The sequence below is a fragment of the Equus przewalskii genome, chromosome 15 (genome assembly GCF_037783145.1).
Source record: "Equus przewalskii isolate Varuska chromosome 15, EquPr2, whole genome shotgun sequence".
NCBI classification, from domain to species: Eukaryota; Metazoa; Chordata; class Mammalia; order Perissodactyla; family Equidae; genus Equus; species Equus przewalskii.
In genome coordinates, this window is record NC_091845.1 from 42,242,538 (window position 1) to 42,265,430 (window position 22,893).

The 22,893-nt window shown below is 52.3% G+C and overlaps 1 protein-coding gene across 3 annotated transcripts in view; it reads left to right on the plus strand.

The window, feature by feature from the left end:
• FYCO1 (FYVE and coiled-coil domain autophagy adaptor 1) overlaps positions 1 to 22,499 on the plus strand; it is an 85,676-nt gene extending 63,177 nt beyond the window's left edge. For all 3 annotated transcript variants that reach the window (XM_070577150.1, XM_070577152.1, XM_070577151.1), the window contains 4 exons: positions 6,011 to 6,106; positions 9,401 to 9,611; positions 16,463 to 16,572; positions 18,597 to 22,499. In XM_070577150.1, coding sequence (XP_070433251.1) covers positions 6,011 to 6,106; positions 9,401 to 9,611; positions 16,463 to 16,572; positions 18,597 to 18,672 — 493 coding nt within the window. In that variant the 3' untranslated portion in view covers positions 18,673 to 22,499. The remainder of the gene's footprint in view (positions 1 to 6,010; positions 6,107 to 9,400; positions 9,612 to 16,462; positions 16,573 to 18,596) is intronic.
• The last annotated feature ends 394 nt before the right edge of the window (positions 22,500 to 22,893 follow it).

Consider the following 22,893-nt stretch of genomic DNA (forward strand, 5'->3'; position numbering starts at 1 on the left):
AACAAAACTAAATTTCCTAAGGGCGGGTACCCAATCATATGTCTTGGATTTCCCCTGGAAAATTTAGACATTTTCTAAATAGAATTGGGGGAAGAATAAAAGGGAAGTGGCAACCATGCCTAGCGCAGATTTATCTTGGAAGTTAGACTGCTGACCCGCTCACTTTTCCTGAATACCTGACGTTCTCAGGCCAGAGCCCTCATTGGGATGTCAGTTCCAGGACCCAGGGACGAGGCAGTTAGACCCAGGAGAGTCTAACTGCAGGGCACTGGTGGCTGACAGGGCCTGTGGAGGAGTGAAAAAATCCTCAGAGAAGTTGCATACTTGGAAGCCTGCAAGCGATTTGGGTGTGGCTTGCTCAGCAGTGCCCAGTGTTAGAGGATGGGCATGTGGGTTTGCATGTGGTCAGACCTTACTTACCCAGTTATCAGAAACCAAACTACCAGAAGTGTCCTCCTTCACTTGTTTTCTAGGCAAAAAGGAAGGCAATAACTAAAAGAAAAACTACTAGGAATTTACTTTTAATAGTAAAATTTTAACATGCCCCCAGATCCCACAGTGACTGTGGCCCCCAGCATGGCTCAGCCCAGCCTTCCAAAGCCGTGCTGTCCAGTGGCACCTTCTGTGACAACGAGCGTGTCCGGCATCTGCACTGTCCAACACAGTGGCCAGCAGCCCATGCGACTGTTGACTTGAAGTGTGGCTAGCGCAACCAAGGAGCCAAATTTTGTTTTTTTTAATTTTGATGAATTTCAGTTTAAATAGCTACGTAAGGTTAGCGTATAATGTATTAACAGTGCAGTTGTAAACCAAAGTCCTCTCTAGACCTCAGGAGACTGTTTACAGATAGAGGCTGACCTGGGGGACTCTGCACCCTGGCAATTGGGCAGAGCAGCGCTTCTCCCTGTGCTGGGCTTAGCAAGGCAGAGGCGTAGATGGAGCCCTCTGAGGAAGTGTCAGCAAGACTCTCAGGCCAAAGGGGCTTTCTAGGCATCGCCTCCTCCCTCAGCCAGTCTAAATAGCCAGAGAATCTGTCCCCTGGGCAGTCTGCAGCATCGAAGTTGTACAGATTAAATGGAAAAGGCTAAGGCATTTTGATTTGTGAGAGGAAAAAACTGTAGATTCCAGCTGTAGAGACCAAGCTGGAGGGACCCTACCCATGACCCCTCATCCAGGCAGGCATGGACCCCGGGACTGCATTGCCAGGGAGTTCCCCAGCATCCACTTTGTCCATGGTCACCACTTTATTCTTCACCTGGTTCTAACGCGGAGCTTTAGTCATCTCGTCTATTGGGGGCATTTGGGACAGAAAACCACCTTAGTCTGTGGCACATAGCCTAGATCTTGATTGAGCATAGGCTGTGTGCAGGGCAGGTGCCCAGGATGCCAAGGTGACCACCCCCAGAGGGTGGAGCAAGTTGACAGAATGTGCGGGCCTCCAGGCAGGTTCTGCTCGGCTGACCTACTGACCCATTGACCACAGGCTCAGGGATGGAAACTGAGCAGGAAAGGGTGACAGGCCATCAGCCATGCGAGGTCACCGTAGCTAGCAGTAGGCTCTCACAGCCAGAGCAAGGAGAGGAGAAAGGTCACTTGTGGGCAGTGAGTTTGTCTCACATCTTTTCTGAGAAAAACACCTCACTGGCAACAAAAGGAAGTGGCTCTGGTAGGAGATAGGGTGCCCCCTCATGGCCTTGATTTTGTTACCCTGACATTCTCAAACTTTTTAAAATCCTCTGGCAGAGTTGCTTGAACATTTTCTGCTGCATCCCACAGTAAGAAATCCGTTTTACATCACTCCCCAGGTGTGTGCGTGTGTAGATGTAAAGTCAGAACAAGAGCCTCATGAACTAGCACCTTCACAACATGCAATATAACGTTGGTGTTTTCCATTCTGTTTCTTTTAATGTTGGTCCTCACTTACTAAATTGATTCACAACCCCCTAAATGGGCCATGACCCATAGTTTGAAAAGCCACTGAAGAGAAAACTCTATGCCCCGATCACTACCTTTGAGCCGGCATCACCTACCTGTGCCCCGCCCCCCCCCACCTTGCTCAGCTCCTTCCTACAGGGCCTCCTCCAGGACTGGCATGGGCCTGGGGGACCCACCCTAGGAATCAGCTACTTGCAGGTGATCAGGGCTGTCTGTCACCGAGGGGGTCACAGGAGGTGGAGGGAGAGGGAGAAAGAGAAGGAATCATAGATTAGTATACCTTCCATCCTAAATGCAGGAGAATTGAGAGAACCAACTATGGTTTTCAGGCTTTGTTTCATCATATGCTATTTGTCTTTCTCCTTTATGGTGTTTGCACTTTGGACAAGGATGAAAGCAAATGAAATGAGCCAGGCCTAAGTGGCCTTGGGCCCATCTCCTTTCCCCTGGACCCCTGCCTCCCCGGCTGTCAAGGGGGCAGGGTGGGCTAGCTGGTCTCTGGGGCTGCTTCTCGCACTGACATTGTGTGATCCTGTTTGTCCCAGGGTGAGGAGTGGGGCATCTGGAAGCCGGGGATTGGAAGAGCAACAAGGAGGTGTTGGGCAGGGAGGTCAGAGGTGGGGGGTGCCAGGAAGGAAAAGGAGCAACAAGTGACAAGGCTTGCCCTTGGTGACAGCAGACATTTCAGGACACGTTTTTGCTGCACCTTCCCTGGGAAAGTGGAGAAGGTGGAGGGCAGGGAGCTGCCCACCAGAATGAGCCCACCTCTTTCCCAGCCGGTGGGATCTGTAAAGTGCCTTCTCTGAGGCCTTTGAAACTTACGGCTTCTTCAAGCCAGCAGAACCTGGAGTCCCTCTGGTTCCATCTCTCTCCCATTTAGAGAAGAGAAAACTTGGGTCTCAGAGGAAGAAAGGGCTGCCCAGGGTCGCATAGTCGGTCAGAAAGCCAAGACTGGAACCACCTTGGAGTGATGAGTCCCCTCAAGAGCCATACCACCTCTCCTGCCCTCAGGAGCCCAGCTAGAGAGAGCCCCACTGTTCGGGGCTCGGGGCGCACAGCCCCCAAAGGACAGGATGTTTGGGAAGACAGGTTTCCCAACCTGTCACGGGCTGACGCGGACTGTGCACAGGCGGCCCTAGCCAGGTACCTGGGGGCTTCCCGTGTCAGCACCCACCACCACTGCCTGCAGCAGCACCCTGAGGGCAAATTCCCATGCCCAGTGGTCTCAGCCCTCCAGCCGTAGCCTGACGAGGCCAGGCAATGGGGCCTGAATGGCAGAGAGTGGCTGCAGGGCCTGGTGGTGAGCAGGCGTGGCGTCCAGGCTGTCTGGGTGGAGCCAGCCCTCGAGCCTAGGGATCTCCCAGGAGCCAGGGGCCTCTCCCTGTGCGGTGCATGTCCTCCAGCACAGAGAGCCTCTGTGGGTTGCGGTAAACAGTCGGCTTTTGTGCCCGAGAAAATCCTGTGAGAGCTGAAGGTGGCTGCAGTCCGTCCTTGGGCGTGGGTCTGCTAACCCAGCATCAGCCGCACCGTGTGTGACTCAGGGTCTTCCTCTTTCGAGAATCTATCCCTGGTTCTTTCTGGACTTTGTCAGCATTCCCTCTGCCCGTTTATCCTGGGTTTACACCCTAATAAGTAGGTTAGGTCCACTTCCTACCAAGTAGCCTTCAGTCTCTGGTCCTTGCAGATGGCAGGGGCTGACCTGCTGCGCGCCGTCCTGTGTGGCAGGGAAAGCTCTGCTCAGCCCCTGCTTTCAAGGGACTCTTGCTCTAGTGGGAGATAAGACCCGAAAGCAGAGAAGTAACGCCCAGTGTGACCAGGGCTGTGACAGACGGGTGAGGGGAGGAGTGTGGATGGAATGGGGGAGCATGGAAGGTGAGGTGGGCCACAGATGCCACCTGATAGAAGCCCCTGGGACGAAGCTGCCCATTGGCTCTGTCAGACTCGGTGCAGTGCTGTGGCTGCGGGTGCACCGTGTGTGGCAGGGATCTTCCTGCCCCCACAGTAAAGTGACAGCCAGGACAAGCTTAGGCGAGACTCCCTGAATTTTGCCGACTCTGAGCCGCTCCTTCCTGCATCCACGTGGAGGGCACCGGGTGCCCCAGGTGGACCTGCCCAGGGCAGGAGCCTCAGGCCCCCGAGGCAGGACGGAGACTGTGGGAGGCTGTGTCTGCCGCCCTCTACCTCCCGTGGGCGGTCATCCATCTGTGCATTTGTGGAAGGATGAGCATCCCTGCCCCCACCATAGTGTACTTGGCCATGGGACTGAAGTGGCTGTGAAATGTGAGGGGCAGTGTGGTGAAAACCACTTCCCAGCAGAGGTGATGGGGGTCACCTCCAGGCAGAAGCTCCAGGAGCTTTAGGGCTTGGCCGCTGTGCTCTCTTTTGTATTTCTGATATCAGAGAGATTATGTTAGGTCCTGAGCTCTGGGATTCAGGGTCTCTTAGTTCGCGGGAAAGCTGCAGAGCCTTCTCCCTGTACGGCCATGGGCGACACACCGGGCCACAGCCCAGACCGCACTCAGCCAAGCACACCAGTTTCCCAGCACGAGTCCTGGCTGCACTCTGGGTGGAGGAGGGTTGTCTCGCACGTGGTCTGGGTGCTTGCTGCCGGCTGCTGCCCTCACGTGTGTTGCTGTGTATGCTGAGACCTCCTCCTTCCAGCCGGGCCCAGCTGTATATTCCCATCTCAGATGGAGAGCACTGTGGGGCAGGGCGCAGGCCCACTGCGTGCATCCTTCGCGGTGCCTGACCCAGCATGGGCCTGGGTGACATCTCAGGACACCCACAACAGTAGGCAAGGTGGGGGTAGGGCAGGACAGAGTTCATGCAAGGGCAGGGTGAGCGAATATGCCCGGGGCCAGGCTAGTGAGAGCCCAGGGGTGCAGGTGGGGGGTGTGTGGAGGGAGCCAGAACTGGGGGGGCAGTTTGGGGCCTGTTGGCCTCACCCCAGAGACAGGGGGGAGAGCCCTCGAGGGCTGTTGAGAAGGGGTGCAGCATTTGAGGCAGAGGCAGAGCTGGGCGGGAGCCCCTCACCGACGCCTTCCTACAGGAGAAGTGTTTTTCTTTTCTGGACCGAGGTTTCCTCTTTGGCAGAATTGGGGACAGAGCTGGTTGGGCATCGAGGTCCCTAAGATTGTATAGGCCACCAGCCAAGCTGGGCATGGGGCCAGCAGGAGGAGCACTGAGTTGGAGTCAAGGTGTCTGATTCTGGCCCTGCCTCTCAGGAACTGCTTGAGCCTCTGTGTCCCCATCAGTGAAGGTGGGTGCAGTGGAGGCTGTAATCAACCAAAACATTTCAAGGATCCGCAGTTCAGTAGGTTAAAATATTCCAAGGTCAGATAAAGGAACGCTAGAGTTAAAAGTTACTACATGTCTTTACTGCAGGACTTGTCAGAGCCTTTAGTTTACTGTTTAAGTATACTGTGACTCTCTGAGAAAGAGAGGGAGGGTGTGTGGTCCTCCCCTCAGCTGGCACTGGTGTTCCACGGAGCACGCTTTAGGAAGCACAGTGTGGCTGTACTGCCAGGTGGCTCCCGCTGCTGGTTCTCTGCACAGCTGATACGGGTTGTGAGGGAAAAAGGAGATGTAGCTCTGGTCTGCCTGCTTCATACGTGGCTCTGTCCCATGGCCTCCCTCTTGGCCCCCACCACTTCCTGCCCCATCAGCTTTGGCTGCCTGTTCTTGCTCCCCAGCAATGGGCCAGAGCAGGCTCATCCTGTCACAGACCGGCACTGAGGAGGCAGGACCTGTGGCTGCGAACTTGGCATGTGGCAGTAGCTGCTGGCGTAGGGTAGGAGGGTGTCCACTTGTGTTAAGATCACCCCCTCCCCACACTAGCCAGGAAGACGTCAGGAAATCGCTGCAGCCCTGTTGTCTTCTCCCCGTCCTGCATCCTTGGCAAAGCCCCTGTGGCCCTCCACCCACAGCCTGCCCGGGCCTCTATCCCAGCTTCCGTGATTGAAGGATTCCGCAAGTTCTGAGGTTGGCTGCTTGACTCTTAAGACCACAGGCCTCTGGATGTGGGACCCTGTGTGCTGATAGCTAACTGGCTGTGTTCTCATTTGCGATGTTTCAGGGACGCCACGTCAAACTCGCTCACCCCTGAGGACACTGAAGACATGTCCTTGGGGCAGGATGCTGAAATCTGCTTGCTGAAGTCCGGAGAGCTGATGTAAGTGACGGGGCCGGGCGGGACTTCCCCGGGTGTCGGATTTGGGGAGGAGCCGCAGAGCAGGAGTCCCGGTCTTTCCTGGGCCAGAGCTGGAGTGCGCCCCGAGGCTCTAACTGGGCACCAAGGGTAGCTTTCAGTGTGCTTTTTTGTTAGGTATAATTTATGTGCCATGAAAGTCCCCTGCTATAGTGCACAGTGCTGGGATTTTGATAAATGCGCAGTGTAGTCACCGGTCATCCTGCCGGGCCCCATGCCCAGCTCAGCCGTGGCTTATGCGATTGCAGACACCTCAAAGCCCAGCCAGCTCCGCTCCCCAGTTCTGCCGAAGGGGAAGCCTAGGCCCAGAAGAGGGGTCACATGTGCCCCTGTGCGACCACAGTGAAGACATAGAACAGTCCCGTCACCCCAAACATGTCCCCACGCCCCTTTATAGTCAGCCCTCCCTCGTCCCTGTGCCCTGGGTTCTTCTTGTTTGAAAATAACTTTGTTTTGTTTTCCTATTGTAAGAACAATATATTTTCATTGTAGAAAATTAGGAAAATAGAGATAATCAAACCACTTTGGTATATAGCCTTCCAGTCTTTTTTAGACATATATGTATAATTGTTCAGCATAAACACATATTCTACATCATGTTTCACATTCTTTTTAAACTTAATATCGCATGAATATTTTCCTATCTCTCTCTTTTTCTCCAGTGTTGTGTCCAATGGCTGCGTAATTGCATAGCAGTCATTGCATAAATTCAATCACTCATGCATAGATATTTATTTATCACCTATTATGTGCCAGGTACTGTTCTAGATCCTTAGAGTACATCAGTGAACAAAACAAAGATCCCTGCCCTCATCTTCAGTTTATGTTCCAGCAGGGGTTGACAGGCAATAAACATAAGTAAATAAATAAATTATATAGTATGTTACAAGGTGGTGCTTACTATGAAAAAGAAACAAGTCAGATAGGGAGGAGGATTTGCAATTTTAAATAGAGTGAAACTTAGAAGGTAAGACTTGAAGGAATTACCATGCAGCTATATGAGAGAACACCCTTCAGGCAGAGGCAACAGTCAGTACAAAGATCCTGGGGCAGCATGGTGCCTGGCATGTTCAAGGAACAGGGAAAGGGCCAGTGTGGCTGAAACAGAGAGCAAGGGAGACCGCATCAGAGAGGGAACTAAGGTCCACATCACATCAGGCCTTGCTGGCCATTGTGAAGACTTTGTTTTTTAATCTGAGGGAAATAGGAGCCCAAAAATGAGGTTTGGAAAAGTAGAGTGATTTGATCTAATCTGCATCTGAAACGGGATCACTCTGGTTGCCATGTGGAGAATGACTATGGAGGGACAAGGGCAGAAGTAGGGAGACCAGTAGAATTTACGTTTATGATGGGAGTCCTATAGACAATAGACTTCTTTTATTTAAGATTATATTTGAGCAGAGATAGCAAACCCTTGATTTCTTTTTAGTGTCTCCTTTGGGGAAACTGAGTATTGTCCTCTCGCTGAACAGATGAGTTCTAGGAAGGTAAAAAAGACTAAAGTCATGATCCAATAACTGGGTGCAAGCAGGGAATTCTGGAAATAAAGTTATAAAGTGACCCAGCATCAGTGGGGCATTCTGTCAGAGTAAGTGACTGCATACGTGGTAACGCAGTAAGATTCCCATGTTACAGGAAAGCCTTCTTTTCTAACATGGACCCTTCTACCTACTCTCAGATTCTTGCAAATTATAAATATTGAACAACTTTTGTACTATAATTAGAAATAAAGCTTAAATCAACACCTGGAAAAATGTGACATAGAATTAAATTTTCATGAAGGTGAATGACTGAGAGCTGTTCTTTAGAGCATTTTGGTTTTTAATCATTGAGTAGTCTCATTAGCAAAGCTTTGGGGAGTATGTCCATCCATCTCCACAGCTTTGGAGGCAGACAGAACTCTCGGCTCCACCACCTACTTGCTGTGCAGTCTTGGGCAAGTTACCTAACCTCTCAGAGTTTTAGTTTCCACCCCTGTGTTAAAAGGGAGAGTAATATATTTTCTCCTTTAAAGGCAGTCTGGTATAGTAGAAAGGTAGTGGCTTTGAATCAGGCCTGTGTGGACCTGGACCAAGTTTCTTAATCTTTTTGAATCTTAGCTCCCTCGTGTGTAAAAGGGGAGCATCCTGTGTCCTCACGTAGCCACCATGATACCACACGAAGTTGGTGAGCAGAGGGCCTGGCGCCTAGTGGCCGCCACTTTCCCTTTTCACAGTTGAGGAGACGAGATTCGCCCCAGGCCACTGCACGGCTAGTCGCAGCTCTGCACTGGAGGCCACGTCCTCGGGCCCCAGCCTACGTGCTGCCTGTGGGGCTGCACGTGCGAGAGGGTCTCCGTCAAGACGGGCAGTGTCTGGAGACTTCCCTGCGCACAAGCGGTCCATCCTCCCACGTGGTCCTCACAGCAGTCGGGAGGCGGGCCTGGGTGTCCTCCCCTGCAGATGAGGAAATGGGCCTAAGGGAGGGCTAGCCCTGTGGCAGGTGAGAGGCGAGGCAGGTCCCAGAACCCAGTCCCTCTGGCTCCACGCCTCACAGGCTCCATGTCACGCTTGGTCCCACAGAGGACCCACTGTCCTTAAACCCTTTCAACTTAGGAAGAGCCTCCTGCTCACCCAAGGGCGCAGCCACGGGAAGCCTGTCTCCCCAAGGCTGTCCTGCCGCTCCGGCATTGTAGAGGCTGGGGTGTTTGCATTTAAGAGAAGACGAGGGCGCCCTCCAGGAGTCTTGCAGCGGGCCCAGGTTTCCCCTGAGAAGAGGAACTAAAAGGGCGGGAGGTTTCTACCGTGCGCTCTGCTGGTGCTGGTTAGGCAGAGAGGCAGGGAGCCGGAAAGAACAGGGAGGGAGAGGGGATGCCCGAGCCGCAGGCCGGCCCCAGGAGGGCTCAGACCACTGAGGCCTCCGCTTTCGCTGCTTGTGCGTGGGGAGGCCGGGCCAGCTCAGGCCGCCCTCTCAGCTCTGGTGGGCCTGCGGCTACCATACCAGCTCCCCACAGGTGAGATTTGTCCTCTGTCTTTTTGGCCTCTGTGTCCCAGTGCTTGGAACTATGCCAAGCACATAGTAAGTGCTCAGAAAGCATTTCTGGCATGAGCTGCACGTCAAGTTTTCTCCCATCATTAAGCACGTTGGTCAAGGTTACCCAGGGTTTGTCCTCCCAAGAGCCTCCAGGGTCTCTGGCCACCTCTGAGCCCCAGGCGACGTGGCCAGTGGACTCAGACACTTTGCCCATTTGATCAGGTTCCTCTCACTTATGCATTTTAGGATAAAATTACCCCTCACAGTGGAAGAGATCGCCAGCTTCGGGGAGGGCAACAGGGAGCTGTTTGTGAGGTCCGGCACCTACAGCCTCATCCCCATCACCGTGACTGAGGCAGGCCTCACCATCAGCTGGGTCTTCTCCTCCGACCCCAAGAGTATCTCCTTCAGCGTGGTCTTCCGGGAGGCGGAGGACACACCCCTGGATCAGTGTAAGGTAAGGCTGCTCCCTGCCACAGGCCCCCTGCTCACACATCAGGGTTCTTGGGCAGAGCTTTCCTAGAGCACAGCCGTGGCAGCCCTGCCTTCTGCTTGGCGGGCCTTCCCTGGAACGTTCTGGGCCCCGGCTGTGAGAGGGACATGGAGAGAAGCCAGGATGGGAAAGCCCTCCAGGTTGTGTCATGCAGAGCAGGCAAAGTGCCTGGGCTTGTCCAGCTTGGGGAAGGAAAGACCTGGAGGTTCAGGAGCGCTGTCTTCAAGTGTCTGAAGGTCACTCCTGTGGCAGACAGCTTCAGTCTGACCTGGGGATAGATGGGTGAGGGACGCTTAGAGGAGTACAGATGTGTGACTCAGTTTAAGGATCAGGATCGGTTTTAACAGCTGTGCAGGGTCCTCGTGGATGGGTCCTCATGGGAGGCGGTGACCCAGGTCTCTGCCTCTACTTATTAGCTGAGGGTGTTCAGCATCTCGCCTCAAAAATGTCAATAGAGACACACAGCCATTGTGTCACTTGGGTGGTTGGGCTTGAAATCTGGGTGGCAGAAACCAGTTCATAAACTCCTAAGACATCTAAGTATGGAACATTGGTGATGGCCTGGACCATAGTTCTCAACGTTGCACATTAGAAATGCCTGGGGAGCTTTTTCAAACCCCTGGGGAGCCACACCCCAGGCCACAAAATCAGAGTCTCTAGGTTGGGACCCAGGCAACCCTAGGGGATTCCAGTGAGCAGCCAGGGTCAAGAGCCACTGGTCTAGTTCAACGGGATGGAAGTCAGAGTAGAAAGGATGGGATGGAAGCCAGAGCCCAAGAAAGTGAACAGGACTCGTGGGTGGCTGATTCAGTATGGGGCAAGCAAGAGGGAGAGGGTCTGAATTCCATGCCTGGATCTCCACAGGGCATGGAAGGAATGGCGAGGACAGTCAGGCATGCAGGACTGGAGCTTAAAGTGGATCCTAGGGTGTTAATATAGTTGCAAAAATCTCCATTTTCTAAGAATGGCAAGAATCAAGATAGAGAAAAGAAATTTGAAGTCGTGTGAAACAAGACTTGTGTGAAGTCTTTGCAGTAACATCCATTAGTCCCTCTTGCGTGGGGTCCAGCGGCATGCTCCGGGGCTCACGGTGAGCGGTGGGGAAGGCACAGAGCGGAAGGGGAGCCAGGCTCGAGGCCCTGTGTCGCCATGGACACACAGCAGTTTGCTGCTCCTGTCCCCGCATCCACATGGAGGAACGTGTGCACTCCTGCCATCCCCGCCCTGCTGTACCTGCTCTCTGTAGAGACTGTCATTTCTGTCCTCTTCAAGCTCACTCCCAAGATCTCATCCTAGCCCCCCTGAGTTGGCCTTGTTTGTTAGAGTCTCGTGTTGGTTATTATTTAAAAACTGCTCTGCCCCTCTTTCCTTTCGGGGGCTTGCAGCCACGCCACGTACAGAGCTTCAGAGCCTTCCTTCCTGAGATTCCAAAGCGCCACCCCGGGGGTCCAGGGGCTTGGGTCTGAGAGTGGCTTCAGGCTCAGCCCTGCCCACTGAGCACAGGGAGGGGTCGTCTCACTCTTTGGGGCTGGCTGAGTCCCGGTTTGCAGATGAGGAAACTGAGATGCAGAGTGTCTTGCCTGGCAGTTAGTTGAGCAGCAGCTTAACCAGTGTGCTTGTCAGCTCTGCTCTGACAAACAGCTGCACTGCCACGAACTTAGCACCAGCACCCTTGCTGTTCACCTTCATATTCCCAAGGCTCACCAGGCACTTAGCACTGCGCCTGCCCACAGTAGAAGACCCACTCTGGTGGGTGTTTGCGGCAGGGAGGGAGGTGACTAAATCTGGTGTCCCCACCTCTCCCCTTGCTCAGTCACTCACCTACCAAACCCTCATGGCCCTGGGAGACCTGCGTGGTTCCCGCCAGGAATCAGGAGCTCAGGGACTCTGGGGAGCCTTCCTCATCTCTGGCTTCCACCGTGGTCCTCTGGAGGTTGTGACTACCATTGTCTTTCCCACAGTGGACACCAGGGGGCAGAAGGAGCCCATCTATAGGGTGAGTGAGAAGGGTGCTCAGGTGTTCCTCTGCCTTCACAGGCCCTCTGTCGCCAGCCAGCTGTGGAGGGCAGCTGTTATTTCTGCCTGAGGTCCCCCAGGCAGATGTCAGCCCGGGGAACCTGTGTCCAGGCACACATCCTCAGCCTCTATCCCATGGACTCCCCATGTGAGACCCTGAGCAGCGTGGGCCTTATAGGAAACATCAGGACACAGTGCAAGTGGCAGCTCTTAGGTTCTGTGCTATGGAGGTATGGACACAGGAACTGTGTTGCCTAATTGCCATCAGTTCACAACCCTTTATTGAGTTTCTGCTATATACTGGGCCTGTAAGGCCCAGTGGGGATAGAGAGAGAAGGTACAACATGGGAGCTGCCCTTGAGGAGCTTGCTGTGTAATCAGAGAGAGACCCTAGTAATTAGACTGTGATTGCAGGTGGTACGTGTCATGATGGGGGTGGGCAGGCACTGTGGGGCACCTAGGAATGGCACCTAACCCAGCCTCCAGGGTAGCAATCAGGGAAGGACACCCCCGGGCCAAACCAGGAGAAGCAGTTGGGAGGAGCAGGGAGCATGGGTTAGAGGAGAAGCATCCAGGCAGAGGGAACAGCAGAGCAGAAGGCCAGCCCCATCTCTAGTGGCACCTAGGCCACCCTCTCTCCAAAGTGACTTCCTCCATCAGGGTCATGCCTTGACGCTGAAATGCGAGGTTATGAATTTGGGAAGGCACTTGATGAAAGAAACAGTAAATCAAGGACTTGAGGCTACCCACATGCAGACTGCTGGCCTGAAGGCTGGGGACAAAGCAGAGAACAAGACCCAGGCCCTGCCCTCTCTCTGGGCAGAGGACCCAGCTTTAGCCAGAGAAGCTTGACATCCTGCCGGGGGCCACAGGGAGAGTCATGGGAGGAACCAGGACCAGGAGCAAGGATCCTTGACTTTTTATTTTTTAAATGGCTTTATCGAGATATAATTCACATACCATATAATTCACCCATTTAAAGTGTACAATTCACTGGTTTTTAGTATATTCACAGAGTTGCACAACCATTACCACCATCTAGTTTCAGATCATTTTCATCATCCCAAAAACAAACCCTCTACCCACTAGCAGTCATTCCGCAACCTCTACCCCAGCAACCACCAACCCACTTCTGTCTTTATGGATTTGCCTGTTCTGGACATTTCATGGGAGTGGAATCATACAGTATGTGGCCTTTGGTGACTGGCTTTTTCCATTTAGCATAGAACCCTTTTTTTTTTTTTAAGATTTTATTTTTTTCCTTTTTCTCCCCAAAGCCCCCCAGTACCTAGTTGTATATTCTTCGTTGTGGGTCCTTCTAGTTGTGGCATGTGGGACGCCGCTTCAGCATGGTTTGATGAGCAGTGCCATGTCCGCGCCCAGGATTCGAACCAACGAAACATTGGGCTGCCTGCAGCAGAGCGTGCGAACTTAACTACTCGGCCACAGGGCCAGCCCCTAGAACCCATTTTTGTACCAGGGTCCAGGCCACTGGAGTCCATCAAGAGATCAGTAAAACTAGCTTGGACTGTTTGCAGACCCGTCACATAAATCAGGGCCTGGCCGCCCGAGCACGGGAGGCTGATGGGAGACGCCGCAGAGCTCACGCAGCAGAGACCCGTCTCTCTCAAGTTTGTACTGGAGAGCCCAGTCATCTCCCCATCACCTCGGCTGCACGAGCTTTGACACCAGAGCCTTTGTTAATCTCCCCTGGATGTTGTGATTTATTTAAAATAATGAGAGAATTGTACAGACTTTGACCATGGTAGAAAAACAGTGGCTGGAATGAACAAAAAGTCTGTAGAACAGAATGTTTTAAAGAAATGAAGAGTCTTATTTTAAACATATCCTCTTCAGAGGACCTGCCTTAGTGAGCTCTTGATTTTGCTTTGTAGTCAAGACAGTAAAGTGAAGGTCTGAGGTGCGGGGCACACAGGTGTCCCTGTATAAACAGCAAGACTTCCTCTCCAGCACCCCTTTCCTGCTTGTGCCTGCTGGAGTGTCTTAGGCCAGGCTCAGAATCTTTAGGTTGTGGACCACAAAAATGGACCCAATTCAGCCACTCTAATATTCAGAATTAGAACATTATAGAACATTGATGGAACTTAGTGAGATAACATGTGCAGAAGTTGCTGCCACAGAGCCCACACATAGTAGGTCCTCGTGCATCTTTGTCTGCTCCAGGCTTGTCCTGGGCTCAACCTACTCCCTTACCACTACCAGCTTCCAGCCAGAGCAAATGTCCTGTGGTGTCAGAAACACTCCACTTGCTCTCTCCCACGCCTTTGGGATCTCCCTTTTGATTCTCTTTGACCCACGTGTTATTAGGAAGTGTGTTATTTAGTTTCCAAATATTTTAAGATTTTCCAGAGATCTGCTCTTTATTTCTAATTTAATTCCATTGTCAGAAAACACGCTTTGTATAACTTGAATCCTTTTAAGTGTAAGTTATTTTTTTTAAGCCTAGAGTATGACCTACCCTGGTGAATGTTCCAAGTACACTCGAAAAGAACGTGAGTTCTGCTGTTGTTGGGTGGAGTGTTCTGTAAATATCAGTTCGACCAAGTTAGTTGATAGTGTTGTTCAAGTCTTCTATTTCCTTATTGAGTTCCTGTCTACTTATTCCATCCATTATCAAGGGATACTGAAATAACCAACTATAATTGTAAACTTAGCTATTTCTCCTTATAGTTCTACCAGTTTTGGTTTCATGTATTTTGAAGCTCTGTCCCTAGGAGCATAAATGTTTAGGATTGTTACGTCCTCTTGATGAATTGACATGTTTAGCATTATGACATTATACCTGGCCATGTTCTTTGATATAAAATCTACTTTGATATTAATATAGTCGATCCAGCTTTCTTTTGACAGTGCTGCCATGGTATATCTTTTTATATCTTTCTACTTTTAACCTATTTGTATCCTTATATTTAAATTGCATTTCTTGTAGACATGATGGGCTTGAGTCTTGCTTTTATCCAACCTGATAATCTCTACCTTTTAATTGGGATGTTTAGACTATTTACATTTAATGTGATTATTGATTAGGTTAGGTTTGAATCTGTCATCTTACTATTTGTCTTTTATTTGTCCCATCTGGTTGTTGTTCCTTTTCCTCTCAAAGTGGTAAGCTGGGCTCACCTTATTCTCTCAGAGATCACTGTCCTTTGTTGCCTGATGTCCAGTGTCTTGAAAACTGTTGTTTTGTGTATTTTGTCTGTTTTTGATTGTTTGTCTAGAGAGTAAATCTTAGCCATTCTCCCATGCCTTTGAATATGTTGTCCCCACTGCCTGGAACAACCAGACCCCGCTCTCACTAGCTAAATTGTCCAAGCTCGGCGTCCCCTCTTCCAGGAAGTCTTCCGACATTCCGCCCCTCCTCCCTCTCCCCCAGGGCCTGGGATGGTCTCTCCCTGGTTCTCCCCCTGTGGCACTCTCACCCATTGTAATTGGGTGTTTTCTTGTCTGTTGCCTCCATTAAACCACAAGGCCCTTGAAGGCAGAGCCTTTTGTGGGAACTTACTTCACTTTGGGAACTTTGTGGCCAACATGTAGGGTTTCAGGAAACATACAGCTATATTCAAGTTTGAGTTGAAAAAGTAATGACATCTTTATAGTTATTTTAGATTCAGTCATTTTGTACAGAGTGAAGAATGTCTAATAGGAAAAAATAAAGACTGAATTTAACAAATTATATTTCTGAAAAAAGAGCAACATTTAATTTTGTACAGAATAAAAATGGTCACTTGTGGGGCAGCTCACCCATTAGGAACTCAGAGTTGCAAAGATGTCACCATGGTCTAAAGCCTCTGATCTGTGTAACCATTACGTGTAGTCCGTCCTAAGGGAAGGCTTAGCAATGCTTTATGAGACTAGACCCTCTAGGTGCTTGTCCCTTCTAAAAAATTTTTTTTAATTTTGGTTGGCTCTGTCTTACTTCCTGTTTCCTTATTTCCTATCTTATCTTCAGTTTTAAAATGTGTCTTAGCTGCTCGGCAGGTTGAAGACTTTGCCCTCATGGAGAAGAGGTTGGCCATCCAAAGACCCCCAGCCCTGGCCCTGTCCAGCACACACCATCTGCTTAGATGTGTCCTGTGACACAGAGGCCCTTAGAACATGTCCTGGGACCAAGTGCTCATTCTCAGGGAAGGCAGAGCGTGAACAGAAGGCTGAGGCTCAGACTTGGACAGATGAAAGGTCTCTGGGGCACGTGGACCCGCTGGGGCGCAGCCAGGAGAGGGAGCCTGCGGTGGGACCAAGTGAGAAGCCACAGGTGGAGCCAGGGGTGTTCAGCCTGGAGGAGAGCGGGTCCAGGAGCTTCACAGAGCACTTGAAAGATGTGGAAGGAGGGCTTGGCCTGTCCTGTGAGACCCCCGAGGGCAGCACTAGGGCCAACAGGAAACAGCTGGATAGGGGGGACTTCACCTAGAAGAAGCCCCAGCTTCCTGAAGCTGGAAGGGACTGCCCTTCCAGGTGGTGGAGCATTCTGGCACTGGCCATGGTCAGAAGAGGCTGGGGGACCACTCTTTTGGGGTGCTGACCAGTTCATGATTCTGGGTGAAACTCATACTCATGGCCTCCCCACTACCACAAGTTATCAACAAACCAGGGCATATGGAAGACACCCCACGCTCCCGGGCACTGATCCCAGCCCCAAACCTGCCCGGCTGTGACCTCTGACAGGGCGCTCGGCCTCCCTGGGCCTCAGTTTCCTCCCCAGAAATGAAGGGCCTGCCCAGAGGATCCAGGGGGCCGTCTCAGCTTCCGTGACATTTATTCTTATCTGCTTTTCCTCCCAGGTCCTCATTCCTACAACCCGATGCAATTCCCACAAGGAGAACATCCAGGGCCAGCTCAAGGTCCGCACACCAGGCATCTACATGCTCATCTTCGACAACACCTTTTCCAGGTAGGGGCCACCTCATTCATCAGCATCCAGATGAATCCACCTGTAAAAGAAATTATTTAATTATCAGTAATTTATTATTAATAGCTCTTTGCTTTTAGACCCCTATACTATAGTGTTCCAGTGTCTATTATAGATTTTACAACACACAGGCTAATACTTACAATCTTACCACACCATGTTAGGAGTGTTCTCAGCCCTCCACTCTTATTGACTCACTTAAGCCCCACAGCGTCCCCATGCAGCAGGGACTGTCTTTCTCCTCATGTTACTGCTGAGGGACTGAGGACCAGAGGGGTAAAAGAGTGACACTCCCAAGTCACACAGCTGGTGGTGGAGCCAGATTTGAACCCAGATGGCCCAGCTCCAGGCTCTGGCCTCTTAACCGGCATGCTCTCCTGCCTCTGTGATGTCCAGATTCCCGCTGCCCGTCCCGAAGAAGGGCCCTGTAAATATAGTGGGAGGCTTGGATGGATGGATGAATGCGTGGGTGGACAGATGGGAGGGAAATGAAGGATTGAAGGCTAGATCTTGAGAGAAACAGGACTAGAACTGTGAGGCGAAGCTTCGGGGCCTTCTTTTCATGGGAGCAGGAGCAGCGAGTGCCATCTGTTGGAAGCACTGTATCAGAGCACCAGATACAGGTCCAGGAGTGTCAGGCTTGAGGGGTGGGAGGATGGGAATGTAGGGAGATGAGGCTGGAGGGGTGGCCAAGGAAGGAAGTGGGAGAGAGGACCAACGTTGACTGAGCATCTCCCGTGAGCCAGGGGCCCTCCGTCGTGGAGACGTGAGACAGAGGTGGTTAAGGTTGCTGGTCACTGTCCCGTTTATGTCCTCTGGCTTCAGCATAAGCCCTTAATGGGGGCTGCCTCTTTTATGAGCACCCAGCCACATCCTCTCTGAGTGGGGCCCTGAGCTAGTGGCCACACTCTCCAACATGAGTATCCTTCCCAGCCCACAGGGCTTTTAGAAGAATCACTCAATAGGACTCTCTAGGAGAAAGCTGTGCCACCCCCTCACCACCTCCAGGCCTTGACCTCCCAGGGCTTGTGGTCAGGGGTGTCCACCAAAGGAGAGGTTAGGAGGATGGGCTTCCCACCTTCCCCTCTCCTGCCCCCCCACACAGCCCCGTGAATGTGAAGACACCGTGAGTGAACAGGACTCGTGGGCACAGGCCCCGCATGTCCAGAGAGCTGCCTTCAGAGCCCTTCCAGGGGGACGTGTGCCCTGGCCTCTCCGGGGCAGCAGGAGGGGGCAGTGGTTAGGAGAGCAGGTGGGGGTCAGTCGGCACAGGCTGTGCTTTCTCTCTGTGGTCCTTAGTGCAGCGTCTGTTTCCTCTGTGGTGGCAGCAAGCACGGCCACTACCTCGCTGAGCCCCCCTGCAGGTTGTGGAGAGGCTGAGGAGAGGCATATTGAGGGCAGACGCAGTCCTGAGCCAGCCCCCAGTTGTCAGTAGACGTAGCCAGGTGCAGTGACAGACCCTGGCCTTAGCCCACTGAGGTCATCTCAGGGGCCTACTCGAGATTTTCAAAACATGGATGGCAAAACGGATTTAGATGCCTAGTCAGATTGGAATCCGTACTCCCCTCCACCGTGTATGTCCTCTCAATGCCGGCTCCATCCACTCCCCCCGTGCAATCCAGACCACCCAGACCCCCGAGACTCCCGGGCCACTTCAAAGCAGCAAGGTGAGGAGGGCTAGTTCACAGCATGGGGCCAAATGGGCATTTCTGCACCCAAGCCCCACGAAAGTCCATGGCGATGCCCAAGATGGCCTGACCCTTTTCAGGGAGAGAACTCTGCTGGACAGACAGGAAATGGGGGTTAGGAGGCCTGGAAGAGTCCCCGCACTCTGTGAGGGGCCCAGGCCTCTGAGCAGAGCTCTCCCCAGAAGGCTCCCCATGCCTGCCGACGCCCACATCCGAGCAGGTCATCACAGCCACCGCAGAGGCCCCAACAGCCACTGCTGCCCCTCGGGCTTTCAGCTCTCAGGGTAACACCCTCCTTTTTTATTTCTGCTTCCTCAGGTTTGTCTCCAAGAAAGTATTTTATCATTTGACGGTTGACCGGCCTGTGATCTACGATGGAAGTGACTTCCCGTAGCCTCAAGCACCTGGATTTTAATAGTTTCACTTTATCCACAGGAAACACTACTCTTCCTCACCTGTCACATAAAGCACTAAAAAAAGCAGCCGCTCTGAAGCGGATCAACTATGTAACTCTGAGAGACAGGCCCTCGGGCTGCTCCTCAGAGCGGCATTGTCCGAGCACCGTGTACCCAGCACTACCCAGCACTGTGCACCAGCACTCCTAGCCCCCGTGGCTCTTAAGGGCTCAAGCAACGTTTCCCTTGGTTAGGGACCCGACTGTCCTCACACCCAAAGGGACACTCTGCCAAAGGTTTAAACACTCAGGAGACCCTCAGCCTCTCCTGGGGGCACCATTGGTCACAGGCCTCCTCGGGAGAGTTTCCCAGGCCAGAGGGGTCCCGACTGCTGCCCCTGGAGAGAGATGCCCCATGCCGCCCAGCCCAGGGCCAGGCATCCTGGGTGACCATGAGGCAGGGTGCCCTGGCCAGACCCTGTGAGACCCACAGGTCCTCCCAGGAAAAGGAGGCCACAGGGCCATCGTGAGAGTCACGTCACCAGGGGCCATCCCAGCATCCCAGCCAGCCTCTTCCTGTTGTGCTCCTGTCCCTTCCTGCCCCAGGAGGTTTGGGGCTGCTCCAGAAATCAGCAACTTCGGAGGGGCCTCTAACTGCCCTTTCCTCCCAGCCCTTCCCTCTGGGCAAGTCTCAAGCAAAGCCTTTCTCCCAGGCCTCTCAACAGCTCACATCACCCTGAGAATCAGAACTGAGCCTAATCCAGGAAGCAGAGCCCAGCGTGCTGAGGGCCTGCAGTGGCCGCCTGTGCACAGCCGGCCGAGCCCACGTGCTGGCTGACCTGATGCCGTGACCAACAAGCAGGCTGCGCCGTGGCCTTTCGGTCTCACTCCTCGGCTGACACCTGTCTTGGTTTACATACCTAAGAGCTTCTGCCTCACCTGCAGATGTGTTTACCAATGATCATAATCAGGGTAAGAACCACTTTCAAACATTAGGACACTCTTAACAAGTCTTCGGTAACTCAAGTGTAAACAGGGATAAGTCATGGATCTGCTCTTTGTTCGCTGCTTGGTCCCCACTTCCACCTGCGAGATTCCCCAGCACTGCGTTTGCCCACTTCCTGCTCCTCAGCCTGTACCTGACACCCAGGAGCCATCTCCCCTTGGGCAGATGAATCCTGTTTCCTTTTCCTGGACAAGAAGGAAATAATCTTCCTGTTCTCTGTGGCACTTTTCTTCTCCCACTACAGAGAGCCCACCTTTGATGGCCTCCTTGTGCCTTGTTCACAGAGGCCAGCCACCTGCCATCAGGGCCCAGGTACTTCCACAGGTGAGCAGAGCATCTCACGAAGTGGCCCACTTTGGCCAGGGCTGAGGGAGAGCGCTGGGCAGAGTGTCTGAGGATCTGAGTGCTAGGTCCAGCCGGTCCTCCAGCTAGCCTGGTGACCTAGTCATCATACCACCTTGAGGCTTCATTCTGTCATCCACAAGCCTGGTCTGACTGGTTTTGAGAGCTTGAAAATAGGTCAGGGACCCCAAGCCAAGTTCAGCACAGACCCCACACCCACCATGCACCAGCAGAGGATTCTTGTGGGGCTGGGTTAAGAGGAGATGACTTCTGCATTGGACTCAGACCTATCATTTAAACAGGAGACTCAGGCACTTCCTTTCAGTTTAAGCAGGGCATGGGGAATGGTGAACCGATCCTTCCAGAGAAGTCAGCCCAGAGAAAAGTCCGGCCTCTTGCTCTCTTTCCTTGGAGCAGCCTCCTCCGGCAGGCAGCCCCCAGGCTCTCTATCGTCTCCTGCTGGCCGAGGCCCTGACCGTGCTCAGGACCAAAACAAAATGGCCAGGCCCCCAGAGGCTCTTCCTAGCCTCGTGCTTATTCTCACAGGGGTGCCACACAGCCTAAAGATCGTTCCAGAGCAAATTATCCTGCCTTGGAATCCACCCACCCCCTTGGAAAGAATAATCAGAAGTGGCTGGTACACCACATGAAAGAAACTAACAATTAAAGGAGAACCCGGGGGGGTCTGGAATCTCGTTTTGAGGCGTGGCTTTCCCGGGAGACTGTGGGGACTCTGCCGCGCTGTCCTCTGCGCTAGAACCAGCGTTTGGTGGGTAATGTGCTTCCTGTGAAAGGCCTGGGGCGCTCCATCTGAGACGCGTTCTGTGCCTCTGCACTCAGCCCTGCAGGGGACCATCTGCGTCTTGAAAACCACTTGGCTCTTATAAGGCAACCCCGAGCCACTCCTCCAGGAGAGCCGGGGCCTCTTGTGGTGTGCACCCCCTTGAACGTTGACTGCAGTTGTGCAGAAAGGCCTTTGCTGTGTTCAGAGGATGCCCAGTCCCCCGGCGGTCACATTCTGACTCCGTAGCAGTTTTATTTTTTGTGCTGGATGGACTCTCGTCCTTCGTTACTTTGCTGTGTGAGCTCGAGTTTGCTGTGCGCTGTGCAGCAAGAGAACATCTCTGCCTATTCAAGTTTGGCTTGTATAAATAGCTGTATTCTTATTTTAAACAGGTCCCCAACTTTGCTGAGGTTTGGAGGTTGGGATACTTTAAAAAAATGCAAATGACAATGAAGAACAGGTCTTGAAGGTGGTAGCCCCAGCCACTGTCTGCTAGACATTGCACTAGGAGTTAACAAGAAGGAAACATCTTTGGGATCTCAGATCACTATTTAAAAAAAAAAACAAAAACAAAAACACCCAGCAGCCCCATGGTGGCCCAGCTCTCTGAATAACACTTACCGTTTAGTATTGCTCCCGACTGCCTTGTGTACTTCTCCCTCGGAAGCCACCAGTCAGCCTCACCGAGAAGACGGCCTCTGTGAGGCACACTCACCCACAGGAAGGAAGGGCGCTGGGCATGAGTGTGCTCCGCAGAGCGCTCCTGGCTGGAGCCCACTGGACTTGGGGTCAACTGGACCCAGAGCAGGGAAAGAAATTCTCAAGCAGGAAGCTGGAACTGAAAAACCCCACAGAGTTTGGAAAGTAGAAATGAAAAACCACATAATATAACTCTAAAGGGGATGGTTTTTTTGAAATTTTTCAGTTGTCACCCACCTACACTGGTAAAGCCATTCCAGACTCATATGAAAGGAAATCTCCGTTTGGGGATGGTATCTCAGAGTCTGTGTTTTATGATACTGGTTAGGCGTCCACTGATAGAATTTTATACGCGTTCCGCATTTAAAAGCCCACCTTGGTAACTCTCCCTGGGAGAATCCCGTCCTTGGCTCAAAGGGGCTGAGGATAAGGCAGAGAAGCCGTTTGCGATGCTTAGAACCGAGGGTCGCCCTGCACAGGGCCTGCTGAGTCAGCCATTCATGTTTACAGCACACTCACCCAACAGGCACTTTGTAGTGGAACCTGGGGTAGGTTTTTCTCATTTTGTGATTCTTCAAGGAAACAGGAAAGACTAAATAATACCTTTTCCCTCTTAAGCACTTTTTTAAAATAATAAAGTATATCTTTAAATTTGGGGAGGCGTCTCTGGTGAAAAGACTTCCTTTGAGAACCGTAGACGAGTGTTAGCGGGGACGCTCCTGCCTCTGGTGGCACCCAGCCTCGGCCAGCGGCTTCCAGCGAGCTGCACTTTAACTGACAAAGCCTCAGTTCTCTCGTCCTTGGGGGAGAGTGGGTCTGGGAACCCATTTCATTCCTATCTGCCAAAGAATTACCTGGAAGCACATCAAATGCCAACACCCCACTGCACAGTGAGAGTGAGAAACTTGTATCCCAAAACGTATTTCTTTATAACGTCTGCTGCGCCATTTGGAAATGTTTTAACCTCAAGATTTAAATAAAGTGAACACTACGACACTGAGAGTAGCGTCATCTTTCATCCCACTGAGACATGAGACAAGTGATAAAGGTACTCAGACCAGAGTTGGAGTTGAGCTGCCCTACTGGGAGATCCAGCATCATCTGGTACTGTGGCTTTTCAAGAGGGCTCGAGCCAGCAGATGTTCTGAGAGGTTGCCGCACGGCCTGATGTCTGGATACTTCTTAGTCTGCTCCGAGGCCAGTGCTCAGACCTGTCTGAGCCAATGTGTCGTTCCAACCCACCACCTTCCACCGGATGAGCTGCTGCCCTCAGCTCAAGTGTCCCCAGCCCTCCCACAGTGCTCACGGAGCGCTTTGAGCAAAGAGCAAACTCCACCGGAGTAATGGGGTGGGGGAAGAGGTCATGGATGGCCTAAAACCACAATTAGTG